The sequence below is a fragment of the Barbatula barbatula genome (genome assembly GCF_947034865.1).
Source record: "Barbatula barbatula genome assembly, chromosome: 1".
Lineage (NCBI taxonomy): Eukaryota > Metazoa > Chordata > Actinopteri > Cypriniformes > Nemacheilidae > Barbatula > Barbatula barbatula.
Genome location: NC_136766.1, coordinates 23,581,428 through 23,594,850, shown reverse-complemented (window position 1 = coordinate 23,594,850; position 13,423 = coordinate 23,581,428). Strand labels below are relative to the sequence as shown.

Sequence of the window (13,423 nt, the reverse complement as noted above, 5' to 3'; positions counted from 1 at the left end):
TCTCCTTCCTGACCTTTGACCTCAAATGTCATGCAACATGACGAAATCTGCCTAGTGTGTTTTTTATTTGGGCAGTAACGCTTGACCTCTTAGAGGTCCTGAATGTGTGATCACCAGCACGATCCTCTATTTGTGGCAAGATAGTCTGGTTACTCACACTGACTGATTGCAGCAAATCATTTTTATAGAATTACTGAATCCATTTACTGTCAACACTGAAAATAAATTATCCCGAGAGACTCATTAAAGTATAAAAAGCATAAGAAATTCTAAGACCTATTATAGGATATAAGATAAGGTCAATTCACACTTGAAATTCACATGTACATTGTAATACATTGTAGCTTGTAGTTTATTAGTAGTAGTAATATTAGAAGTTTTATGATAACACAAATAGAGTGCTTCTCTATCGCCAGTGATTGTTATACCTGATTGGGAGTCGAGGGGACTAGCGGCCTCATGAATAGACGTGCATTTGTGCACGTGCATCGGTCGGGGATCCAGCATTAATAGGTCTGTTGCTGTGGGTCTATGAGTGGCAACCCACAGTACTAAGGATATAGTGTTAGCATTGGTCAACAAAAGCAGTCTGTGTAGATGTGAAGAAATCTATAGTAAGGCAGGGTCTGGGCTTGTTTATAGAAGTACCCATTTGTGTTTAAGTGGTAAAAATAAAAACTAGCAAATTTAGCACAAACTGATGTTCACATTCATAACTAGAGTTTGTATAACATATATTTTGATGATCTTTACAGTTTAGGTCATTTTGACAATACTGGCTTTCATTCATTCAAATGTGTCATCATCTGAATCCTAGAATCCCTGCACTGTATAACTTGATGTTTTTTTATTGCGGTCAAGGAAATGACATGCTTGCCATGGCATGTATAGCTGGTGCAATTCCTTTGTAAAGTACAATGTAAAGTATGTTAATTATAAATATACACAACGTTTTGATTGACATTAAATCTTGTGCTCCAAATAAATCCTGATTCTGAAAATATATACTGGCTACATTTTCTAGGAAAACTGTCATGGTTCTGTCCCATCTTGTCTTGCTTTTCTTGATTTAGTGGAAGAGTCCTGACAGAACCTCTTGCTATGACATAACATGCGCTCTATCCGGTCTCGTCTTTGGCCCCGCCCCTCTCGTTCTCTCCATAGCTTCTCTTCAGTGTTTCATTACCCACACCTGTCCTTTGTTAGTCTCCCTATTTTATCCCCTTGTGTTTTCTGTCCTGTGTTGGTTGGTTCGTTTTGTATTATGCTCTTGTCGTGCTCTACCTCCAGAAAGTCCAGTTTGTCAAGATTCCTGTTTTACATGAGCGAATAACAAATAACAAGCTATATATTTACACTATGCTATCCAAAAGTTTAGGAACACAATTTATTTTGTGAATACTTGATCTAAAAGCATTATGAAAGAGACCATTTCAATTTATTTTCAGTTTTTCACTCCCAAATAAGAATATAGAATGTATTTGCAGAAACTAACTGGAGAAACTGGTCAAAATAAAAAAGGATTCTCTGTATTAAAATTCAAGTAATACAGTATGTGTACATGTATTTAGGAAAAGTTAAAAAATACATTTTATGTGAAACTCAATTATCACAGTTGCCATGCTGTTAGCCTTTCACATTGCTGTTGGATGACTGTCACTACTGAGGTTTGATTTTTGTTTAAATTCAACAGGCATTGGACTGGTATGACCACAATACATCTGGAAATGATTGAAGTGGTCTTAACTTTTGCTGTGGCTGTACATTTTTAGGCAAACATTTTTGTTTTTTTTAAACGAGGGAAAGTCTAACCAATAAGAGTCCAGCTGGGAACTACTTCAACACTGTTCAAAAAAAGCATCTCATGGTGAAACCTCAAGAAACTGGCTGGTAAACTGCAATTCTGCAAATAGTTGCTAAGACCCTAACAACATAGCTTTGTTTTTGTCTTTAGTCGCAACATCATTCTCGTCCTTGTTCTGATGCCGCATTTGAATTCCAGCAAACTAGTCTCATTTGTTTTCTGCATAATAATTTTGGTTCTAGGATTTGTTTTACCCTAAAAATAAACCATCTGTACCTAGTGTTCCAAGATGCAGTCTTTCTGCACAGTGTGTGTCCATTTTCCTCTGGGACACATGTCTAGTGCCAAGGGCATCATCCAACCAGAGACTGTCACTATCAGGACACAGGTTCAGAGCAAGGGAGAGAAGGAGGGTTAGCGAGTTGAAGTGAGAGACTCTGAGGCTTGAGGAGGAGGAGGAGGGCGAGAGAGAGAAACCGGAACAAACCAGATTCTCCATCCTGGAGGATACGGACAGACAGGTCTGGGAGGGAATCTGATGATTGGGGGTGTATGTGTTCTCCTTGAAAAACAGATAGCAACTCCGCTTTTATTTTTTTCAGGATCAGCAGAAGATGCGGAGCCATCAGCAAATGTATAATGCAACAGGGCGTTACCTCGTACCAAATCGTCACTCAAGTAGCACATACGCACATTTACAGTGTGTGTAATGGGGCAGTTTTTTTGTTCAATCTACTTAATGCACCTTCCATCGTTTCCTCCGCAGACCTCTGCAGAGACACTCTTCACTCAACACTGCTGTAGGATCTTTCTCTCTCTCTCTTTCATGGATATGAAAAGTAAATATTTTATCAGACATAGCCATGCTTAGATGTATTCATAGCCCAGCCTGCTAATGAGTAATTCATTTAAGGCATATACTGCAAAAGCATGTTTACATAATCTTTTCTTTAAGGTCCAAGTATTCATGATGTCCTCATCATAGGCAAAATGCACTCCATAGAAAATCTAATATTTGACATTTAAAGTAGCAAATATTCTGTATGCTCCTATTCATATCACTGCAGAGTTATTATGCAGTCAAATGTTTTCTTAGAAAGACTTCAAAATAAGGTTGATTTGTTAACATTAGTAAATGCAGTAACTATAATGAGCAATATGCATTTTCAGCATGTATTGTTGCCAATAACTAATTGTTATCCTTATTGTAACGTGTTACTGTTTTATTTACTTTACTTTCTATCTCAGAGATCATGCATGTTTCATTCATCAGGTTTTCCTAGAACACAGCATTTTTTTTATTCTTCCGCACCACCTTTATAACAGTTAAAAACAAGTACTGTGTGTAGTCGAGGGTATACCCACTTCATCAGTCGGCATTGAGTATAACAGTTACCCACTTGTGTAGTGCAGGGAATGCACGTGTACATGGCGTATGATGCACCATGGACAAAATTACAGAGTATATAAGTCGTGAATAACAGTACAAACTACATGAAATGCTTTAGATAACGCCTATGACTGATTTCAGATCTGATCTACGTGCAAAACGCTGGCTGCGTTGCTTTCTTCCTCTTTCCGAAAAGCATTTAACGTTACACGTTTCAGGTAATATCAGTGTGACAATACAAAAAACATGACCAGACCTTCACTAGTTTGTGCTAAAGACCTTGTCACTCGGGTGTGTTTAGGTTGTGGCTAAATCAGCTATAATATTTCAAATGAATAACATTTTGAATGAATTCTCGTTCTTTAATTGTTTCAATATTCTTCAAATGCTACCTGTTTTAAATAAAAAAACAAGGATCTGAACTTTTGTAATTTGATGTTTGAAGGTTAACTGTATAGTTTACTCAAAACTGGACATTCTGTTATCAGTCGTTTACCTTAATGTAATTTCATACCCAAATGCTCTTTCATGAAACATAAGACTGTATTATATTTGTGTAAAAATATTGACCATGATGAGTTTACTTTTTCATGAAGACAGACATGGTTGAACATTAGCAATTGTTATCTCATTATCAGAAATCTGGCTATATTATAACACCGAGGCGTTCCTTTGCTGGGACATTTTAAAAATGGGGCCATAAATTAAGACTATACCCACTTCTCCAGACACCCCTGACTGTCCACTCCGCAAACTTATATTTGCTTTCTCAGAAAGGAACACTATGTTCTCAGAGTAGACTGATGCAGGATGCGGTGTTGCCAATGGTTTGAATGGCTTTAGGCCATTTTCGCTACGCCAGGACACTGCAGTTTTCTACCATATCAGTAATGGCCATGCTGATCTCTGAACTCTTGTGTTTACTGATGTTGTGTCTGTTTTTTTTCTTTAAACTTGCTTGCTCTGCAGAGCTGTTTTCACACCCCAAAGGGAAGTGCTGCATTGCTGCGACAGTTATATTAAACCTTTATATCTTTGCTCCCCCATCTGGTTAGTTGATGTTAAAGCAAGATGGTGCATATCGCTTGAAGAGTCATTTGGAGGCAGATCTGTTTAATCAGTTTACACTGAACAGTACGTCTTAACCTGAGTCAAGACTTGGACTAATAGTTTTCTCGAAATAGGATGGTCTGAGCAAAACCATATAATAACCACCAGTTTGAAAAGAACAGAGGACTTTACAGAAATATTACAGTTTTATAAAATTGGATGTCATCAGCCCCTGTCAAAACCAATACATAGTATGAGCGAGAGTGTATCATTTTTGTGAGCCAAGGTATAAGAAGAGTTTAGTTCCAAATCATGTTTTTTAATTTTTTTTTTTGTGCAGTCCAATTAATGTCAATCAAACTGCAGTTGGTTTGTTTTGATTTGAGCCATAATAACAAAACAATACAATAAAAAATGTTAAAATGGAGTCATCTCATTTTGGAACCAAACTCTTCATTTATATTTCTATATTTTACATAATATGACCAATTAAAGTATTGTGTTTTGTCACAAATACACAGAGTGAACAAGCAGACACACAGACTTTGGTTTGCACAACTCATTTAAGCTTAATAAAACGTGATGTTACAATATTAACTGTGCCTCCTGTATGAGCAACAGAAGATATATGATCATTTATAGCTGCCCTTTATGCCACATGTTAGTAGTTCAACTAACAAAATGTGAAGTTAATTTAAAACACAATGCATTAGTTATGTTCTCTATCACTTTGATTTATTTGTCACAAATGCTTAATTTTATTCTAATCTGTTGTACACACAAAAAGACACTGTTACAGACGTGAATTTACACCTTAAGTAGCAAATGAATCTATTATCCCTTCTTTTATAAGTCCCTCATATCTTTGCCTTTCTAAATCTCTGCATATAAAAATGCTAGACTATCACTTTTCATGCAGTCTTATCTAACCATACATCTATGATTAGCAAACTCTCTAATGACAACTTCTGAAGTTCTACATTTGAAAAGACAAGACATTTTTTATATATATCGAAATGAATATCTAATAGTTTCACTATTGTTTTAAGAAATATGCTATTTTGTCTGACTCTAATCTTATATTTCTAGAACAACAAAAAACTAAACAAATTGTGCAACTGTCAAACGTGCAAATAATCATAATGATAAATAATAATATTTTTTTACTTTGCAGTAGGCCTATATTTTGCAGTGCAATGTGCCTAGAGAGGAAACGCTGACCCCTCTTTACATACACTTATGCAATTTTTGTAAGTGCAACATAATGCAAGTGTATTAGAGCTACTTCCCTACTAAAAATGTGTTGTTTAACATTTGCATTTTTATTTTTAACCGTCATTTAATTGTGTTGACTTAATTACAAATGTGCATTTAAAATGTCGTAAGCACATACTATGGTGAAAGAGTAAACATGTGTCCATCGTTGCTCTGGTGCATGTTTGTTTGAGAGGGGGACTGAGAGTGTGTGTATGTTCATGAGAGCAGGTAGTATCCTACAAGTATATAAGGATTTCTATATCTGTGTGGAGTGTTTATGTCTGCCCTTTCAGCGCAGGCTACTGGCAGGCATGCAGTCACACAAGGCCCTCCTCTCAGCCCTCAATACCAAACTCTCTGTCTGTAAAACACATGGCAGATAAAGCACAGATAAAGTTAAATACAGCTCTCTTCAAATGTCAACAGTTTGTTTTTTAGCAGCACTTATTGCAAACAATAACCATAATGACTAACGTGTTTTAACATTGATTGTGTAATTACAGAATTTACAAGTGAAAACATATAATGGTTACATGACTCATGATTCAAAATGTTCCCATTTCAGTCTTACCCGTGAGTCCAGGTTATACGCTGTTTTCTTCAGATCTTGCAGGGCTCTTTGCATGAACTCAAACGCATGACAGTCAACACATGGCCGGCCTGTTAAACAACAGATAAATTAGTTCAGGGTATAATGCAGGTGCATATCTAGAACATTGTGTTACTCAGGTAACATTACAGCATGGGTCTCAAACTCAGTTCCTGGAGGGCCACAGCTCTGCACAGTTTAGCTCCAACCCTAATCAAACACAACAGATTCAGCTAATCAACATCTTCAGGATTACAAGAAACTTCCAAGCAGGTGTGGTTTAGAGCTGGTTGGAGCTAAACTGTGCAGAGCTGTGGCCCTCCAGGAACCGAGTTTGAGACCCATGCATTACAGGGATTGTTCACCCATCATTTACTCACCTCAATGTAGAAATTTCTGAACACAAAGGAAGATATTTGCAAGAATGTCAGTAACCAAACAGATCGTATCCCCCATTGACTCACATAGGAGTCAATGGGGATCTGTTTGGTTACTGACATTCTTGCAAATATATTCCTTCGTGTTCAGCAAAACAAAGAAATGTTTACAGGTTTGGAACAATCTGAGGGTTGGTAAATGACGACAGAATTTTCATTTTTGGTTGAACTATCACTTTAAAAGCGTTACAACAAGTGTAACATATATTACGACCACATAATTATAAACTCGATAGAATGCGTTATTTTTGTCTATAAAAGCATATGTGTGCAGAGGTCATCGTGTCTTACTCTCCGCGGGGATGACAGTTCCTGGCTCCTCGGCATTAGTGGGCTTGATACAGACGATCTGGAGCAGCAGCATCAGCATCACTGTCACTAGAGCAGCGCTTGGCCTCATACTGTCGAGCAGCATCACCGAACAAACGAGGCGACAATCTCTGCAAGATCACAACACAAACGTTTCGGCTGCAAATAAATGAATAAATAAAGACATTTAAACAACATGTTTAACATCCACATGAAATCGTTTAGACGCGTTTGTTTAAATCGACAAAAACCTCACGAAAGCGCAATTGCTAGAATGGCGAGCTATCTTTTTTTGCGTTATTTTGCCCGTTTAAAAAATAAAACATAAACGTATTTTAAAGACCGGAATAGAGCTGACGTACATTACCTGTAGTCTCAGTCAAAACCAGACAGTACAGTCAAACCACCGTCCTCGTATTCAGGGCACAGTAGCTTTGAGAAGCGTCGATCAATGGAATTGCGATGTAGTTTGTCCTTCGCGGAACTCCGTAGGATGGAGCCCAGAGGTTTCGATGCCCAGTAAACGCTTTTTGTTCTGATTGGCTTCTGACGGTCACATGGGTTCAAACGTTCAAATCCATATTGAATGACTAGCTCATCTTGGCTTTGGCTTATAGCTCTAAAGTATATTCACATTGTTTCTTCTGCGTGACACTGTTTAGAATTGATCAGATTGTATTGGACTGTTTATTGACATGGCTAGGACATGAATGTGTTCTTTATAATGTATGTGTCAATAAAATCATTTCATACCACCGTATTAAGGGGTCTAAAATGACCATGATACAGAATAAACAACCTCGCTTGGTGAAATAAGACTTTAAAAATTACATTCACACGGAAATTACTTGGGTTCATTTGAAATGATCTTTGATCGCTACAGTTTAGTCATGATCACATGGGTCCTTCTGCTCGTGTGTGTTTTCTTAGGTAGCCTTTTAAAATGCCCGATCTCAGTATTCGTCTTTTTCCAAGATGGCGTCGATGAGGGAGAGCGACACCGGCCTGTGGCTCCACAACAAACTTGGATCGACAGACGAGCTGTGGACACCTTCGAGCATCGCTTCCCTACTCACAGTGTCAGTCATCGACAACATACGCCTGTGTTTTTCCACCCTTTCGCCTCCGGTGAAGCTGAAACTTTTGCTTGGGATGCTGCACCTCCCGCGCAGGACCGTGGATGAGGTGCGACTGCAGGACTCACTCTGATATGCTGCACACACAAACGGTCTTCACTCGCGAGCGTGCCATGTTTTATAGGAATGACATGTAAATTATTAGTTATATTTGTGGTCTGTGTTGCCGACACGTATATGTTGCATGTATAATAACATGGCTTCCACCATGAGACCCCTGCAACTCACATAGCTGCCGCCGCTGCCTGGATCATGTCAACTTCCTAAGCATCTGGGCTCGTGCTAACTCGCTAGCATGTTTGTGTTTCCTGTAAGATGCTGCTGTCTGTAGTTGTGCGTTTTACTTTATGGAAGATATTCGCATGTAACACTGATAAAAATGAATATTTTAAATGCACCGTAAAGCGTCTGCTAAATGTATACATGTTGGCGTAGTAGGGTAAAACGCCCCCTTTGCTAAATGTGCCATATTTGTGGCCCTGGGAATGATGGGTCAATTTGAAGAAATTTAGATTTTTACATCACCTGAAAGTTAATGTAATAAAATAATTAATAAGCTTTATATTGGTGTATGGGTTGTTGGAGAGGACAATATCTGGCAGAGATACACCCATTAGAATGTCTTGAATCTGAGGGTGTAAACATCTAAATATTGAGAAAATTAACTTCGAAGTTGTCAGAGGCATGGTAGAACTCCATCCAGTCACAAAAATAAAGTTTTTATATATTAAGTGTAGGAAATTAACAAAATACTGTCATGGAACATGAAGAAAAATCAATAATGTGCACCCATAAAATGTATTTTTGGCTTTTACTATACATGTGCCTGTGCTACTTAAGACTGGTTTTGTGATCCAGGGTCACATTGTAAAAAAAATTGTGAAATACTATTGTCACTATTGTCATTGTTCAAAATTGAGCTACGTGGTATAACCTCAAGTGTCATAAAAAGGAAAGAACGATGATACGCTTTAAAGATCCATAAATGATAATTGATTCAACCATTATCACATTTTATAGTAATGACAATCATTTTATTTTAGCATTGCACTTTCGCTGTGTTTAGTAGTATTTATTTTTAATATTAGTATTTCATGCTTATTTTTAAATAAGCCTAGAAAACTATAAATGGCATAATTTCAGTCCCAAAGCAAATACAGTAGCAGTAATGTAAACAATGCCAGTATGATCCAATCACAATAAGAGGGAAACCCAAGAGCGGTGGTAGCAAATTAGTTTAGGTAATTGAATAAATGGACCTTTCCCTCTCGCTGTTCTCTCATTCTAGATGAAGGAGGCTTTGTCAGAGATCATTCAGCTGGCCACAGTGGATTCTGAGCCATGGGTTTTAATGGTGGCCGATATCCTGAAATCCTTTCCAGAGACAGGCTCACTAAACCTGGACCTGGAAGAGCAGAACCCTAACGTACAGGACATACTTGGAGAGCTACGCGAGAAAGGTCAGACATGAGTGGATTGGAGTGTTTTGAGAGGGTCTTGTGTTGTTGTTTATCTAGATTTTAAGTGTGACATTTATACATTGCATCTTTATTGTAGGTGTTTTAAATCTGCATTCACACTAATATGGACCCTCCGATCCAATACCACAGATGCATTTTTAACTGAGAAAAGACAAATATGGACTTGTCCTTACGTTATGATCGTTGTTCCTGTTGTTATGCTTGATCTAGTAGTATTTGTCTGATTCTGTGGGCTGGACAAGACTGAATTGAACTCACCATTCATTCAACTATGGCAACTGTGAAGCCTGTTTATGATTTCAACATGAATAACTCCCAATATTAGTGAGATTTTGGGTTTTGCATGTCTACTTTCTAATTATCACAAATACAACATTGGTAATATTGAGTTTATTGTTGCAATTTTTAACAAACAATGTAATATCATTGCCAGATTTGACATTAAAAGGTCTACAAATAAGCACTTGTTGAATCTTAAAAATGTGATCTTAAGTGCTTTTCTCTTCTTTCAGTGAATGAATGTGAAGCGTCAGCCATGTTGCCTCTGGAGTGTCAGTATCTGAATAAAAGTGCCTTGACTACACTGGTGGGGCCGCTCACTCCACCCATTAAACATTTCCAGCTGAAGAGAAAACCCAAGAGTGCTACGCTCAGAGCTGAACTATTGCAGAAATGTATGTTTAAATAGTCCTTTTCATTTTATTTGACAGTTCACACAACTTGTGTTGTCATTTTCATGCTGATTTATAATTTGCTCTAAAGCCACAGAGACGGCCCAGCAATTAAAGAAGACCGCCGGAGTGCCGTTCCACTCCAAAGGAAGAGGGCTGGTGAAAAAGATCGACACTACGAGTAAGACTCATCTGACCTACCCTTATATGTTTCCTCATTTCTGTCTGTTCTAACAAAGCTACACGCAAAAGTGATATTCATCTATCTGTCTGCTCTCACAGCACCACTGAAGGGAATTCCAAAAGCACCATTCCGCAGTCCTACTACCCCAAGTATGTTTAGCCCTCCCAGCAACAGAACTCCTATCGCCCCTGCACGTACACCCCTGCGCAAGGAGAGGGGAGTCAAGGTATACTTACAGCATGGAGAACTATTTGGTTATTGAGGGGGAAATATGTTACTGTTTTACTGAAAAACAGTTACATCATACAGGGAATCGCAAATTGGATATCATTTGGAATAGGGCCGCTACAAACTGGTTTCCATTGTAATGTTTTGTAATTGTGTGCATTTACTTGCAGCTGTTGGATATATCAGAGTTGGATATGGTAGGAGCTGGCAGAGAAGCCAAGAGGAGAAGAAAGACTGTGGGTAAGTTCAGGAAAACTTTCCAATATGTGGTTTCTGCACCTTGCTGTGAATCTAAAATGATCAAGAATGATTCTGGGGTTTGTAGTTTTTATGTATTATAATTTTATATCATTCAGACACAGAAGCTGGAGAGAAGGCTGCCAAAGAAGAGGCTGTCGTGGAGAATGCGACACCAGACTACGCTGCTGGCTTGGTATCCACACAGGTACTCGCAGAAATCTCAACAGCCAAATGCTGGCTGTTTTGATTGTGGGGTTGTTAAACACTTGGAACAGAACAATTTCTTAATGTCCTTTTCTTCATTCGTATTGACAGAAACTGGGGGCACTAAACAGCGAGAGTGCCATGCCATCAACCAGCTACCTTCCCGCCACCCCCAGCATGGTTCCCTCCTCGTCGTATATTCCCAGCTCAGAGACACAGCCAGGTGATTGCATGAGAATATCTAATAATTTGACAAAACAGATGTGACTATTATGAGTAATGAAAAAACCCAAGCTACGTAGATTATGTGTTAACTTTAAAGAGTTCTTAAGTGGCATTTTCTTAATCAGCAAATGCAGGTGGTTCAGGGCGCGAAACTACAAACCGGCAGTCCGAAGAGTCGTCCGCACCCAGTGCTACTACTGCTTCACTACCTAATCAGTTTAAGCAGCGGCCGCCCATGTATAACGCCAGTACTGCCAGTCCCACCGCCCCTACTTCACCCACCACGCCAACCAGCACACCCACCAATAATGCCCCGCCCCCTGCTGCAACAGCCGCACAACAAAACATGCCCACGCAGCCGCCCACCACCGCAGCCCAACCCGCACCCACGCCAGCGGCTCCACAGACCCAACCCAAAAAGAACCTGTCGCTCACAGTGAGAACAACTTTCATTCATTCATTTATACTATCATACATTGGGATAATAATGGACAGTTTGTTAAAATTGTCATCTCGCATTGCTCGCCTATCCACAGAGAGAACAAATGTATGCCGCGCAGGAAATGTTCAAGACCGCAAACAAAGTTACACGCCCAGAAAAAGCCCTTATCCTGGGCTTCATGGCAGGATCACGAGGTATTTTGATCTTAGATTCTCATGACATTCTTTCGTTCCTCAAACTGTTTTTAATGTCTTTTTTAATGTCCAACAGAGAACCCCTGTCCAGAGCAGGGTGATATCATTCAGATCAAACTGAGCGAACACACAGAGATGCTACCCAAAGCCGATGGAACAGGCAGCACCACCATGCTGGTTGACACAGTGTTTGAAATGAACTACTGTACCGGGCAATGGACCCGCCTCAAGAAATACAAACCCATAACCAACGTCTCCTGAGGAGGACTGTGTTAACAAACTCACTCACACACACACACACCTGCTCGGTGCGTTTACATGGACACATATGTATACATTCACATGGTCCTCTTTAACATCATCATCAACTGAGGACTGCTTTAAAAACACAAGTATCATGTACACATGCTGGACTGTACATGTATATACGGGCCAAATTCGGAGGTATTGGGAATTATAGTGGGAGAAATTTTGGATATTGGTTTTGGACAGGTGCGAAGAACTTCCCGTTTCAATGACCTCACATTCTGTTTGTTCCTGCATTGCCAAAGACAGGGACCCTCTTATTAGACAGTTGTTTTCTTTATCTTTTTGTTAACATTTGTACTGTTTCTCGTTTTTAGGCCCTAGTGTCGGGGAAATGTTGCAAAATTGAGGCAGGGCTTAACCTACTTTTGATTGACATGCGATTACAAGATCTTAAAAGGGTACAAACCAGCTATTACCGTGTCCCACAAATGAAAAAAGCATCCGTTTTCACAGTGAATATGTTGGGGAAAGGTTTTCAAGTTCCTCCTTGACCAAAAGGCAGAAAAAAGAAAACAAACAAAAAAAGTGTAAAACTGGTTATTTTCTGTACAAAATGTTAAGAATATTACTTTTTAAAAGGAGGAAATAAATGAAAATGTCCAGATGTGTTTGGTTCATTGCCAAGCCCACAGTGGAAATAATATTGGTTTATGTTGCAACACAGAACCACTTTTCAAAACTCTCATCTTTAATTACCTGTTCATTCTGGCAAGAAGCAAATGAATACGAGCTAAAACATAGTAATGGAAGATGCTGTAAGAATTCCTGATAATGAACGAATGTTGAAAGATTTAGTACCAATGTTCTGATGTGTCTCACAAAAGTGTTTAAACAGTACGAATTTCCTTGGACACATAAGGTGGATGTTTTAAAATGATGTCTGTGCACGATTGTGTTCTTCAGAATAATTGAAAAAGTAGTTCTGCTTATGTGGTATTGATTTCAGCTTTTAAGAAGGACAACATTCAACACTACTGTAATACCACAGTAACTATGGTTCATTATAACAATCTCAGTTTTGGGATAAAATCTTGTAGAAAAAGATACAAATGCTCATGTCTATTCATCAGTTATCTGTTTTAGATTTACATGTAATTGTACAGTACTAAGTAAAAAAGTGTTAAAAATGTACAATTAAAACAAAATCTTTGTTCCAAAATATAACCGTTTGGAATTACAACTGTAACCAAGACAGAAGCTTTTCAAACAACTCATTTACCTTATGTAAGTTATAACAGTACTGTTCAGGTTTGCAACATCATAATGACAGATT

At 38.6% G+C, this 13,423-nt stretch overlaps 2 protein-coding genes across 4 annotated transcripts; one reads left to right on the top strand and one right to left on the bottom strand.

Annotated features, from left to right (window-relative positions):
- Positions 1–4,293: 4,293 nt before the first annotated feature.
- Positions 4,294–8,049, bottom strand: nicol1 (NELL2 interacting cell ontogeny regulator 1). 3 transcript variants are annotated; one of them, XM_079455979.1, is made up of 4 exons: positions 7,204–8,049; positions 6,819–6,967; positions 6,073–6,161; positions 4,294–5,862 (listed from the first exon to the last, which is right to left on the bottom strand). In XM_079455979.1, exons 2-4 carry the CDS (start codon positions 6,940–6,942, stop codon positions 5,791–5,793), a joined length of 285 nt encoding a protein of 94 aa, XP_079312105.1. In that variant the 5' UTR covers positions 6,943–6,967; positions 7,204–8,049; the 3' UTR covers positions 4,294–5,790. The 3 variants fall into 3 exon arrangements, with proteins under 3 accessions (XP_079312105.1, XP_079312104.1, XP_079312106.1); XM_079455978.1 differs by having other exon boundaries at positions 6,819–6,995; positions 7,204–7,705; XM_079455980.1 differs by having other exon boundaries at positions 4,579–5,862; positions 6,819–6,995; positions 7,199–7,311.
- Positions 7,769–13,345, top strand: nelfa (negative elongation factor complex member A). The gene is made up of 11 exons (XM_079455965.1): positions 7,769–8,021; positions 9,261–9,432; positions 9,966–10,127; positions 10,216–10,305; positions 10,407–10,534; positions 10,707–10,776; positions 10,893–10,981; positions 11,092–11,203; positions 11,331–11,641; positions 11,742–11,841; positions 11,918–13,345. The coding sequence occupies exons 1-11, from the start codon at positions 7,812–7,814 to the stop codon at positions 12,100–12,102; spliced, it is 1,629 nt and encodes a 542-aa protein (XP_079312091.1). The 5' UTR covers positions 7,769–7,811; the 3' UTR covers positions 12,103–13,345.
- The last annotated feature ends 78 nt before the right edge of the window (positions 13,346–13,423 follow it).

Excerpts from the sequence above, each read along its gene's own strand:
- nelfa (XM_079455965.1), top strand. The coding sequence starts at position 7,812 with ATGGCGTCGATGAGGGAGAGCGACACCGGCCTGTGGCTCCACAACAAA. Across the intron at positions 10,128-10,215 it reads AGCTGAACTATTGCAGAAAT|CCACAGAGACGGCCCAGCAA; the intron begins GTATGTTTAAAT and ends TTTGCTCTAAAG. Across the intron at positions 11,642-11,741 it reads AAAAGAACCTGTCGCTCACA|AGAGAACAAATGTATGCCGC; the intron begins GTGAGAACAACT and ends GCCTATCCACAG.
- nicol1 (XM_079455979.1), bottom strand. The coding sequence starts at position 6,942 with ATGCTGCTCGACAGTATGAGGCCAAGCGCTGCTCTAGTGACAGTGATG. Across the intron at positions 6,162-6,818 it reads AACTGTCATCCCCGCGGAGA|GCCGGCCATGTGTTGACTGT; the intron begins GTAAGACACGAT and ends GTTGTTTAACAG. Across the intron at positions 5,863-6,072 it reads CGTATAACCTGGACTCACGG|ACAGAGAGTTTGGTATTGAG; the intron begins GTAAGACTGAAA and ends TGTGTTTTACAG.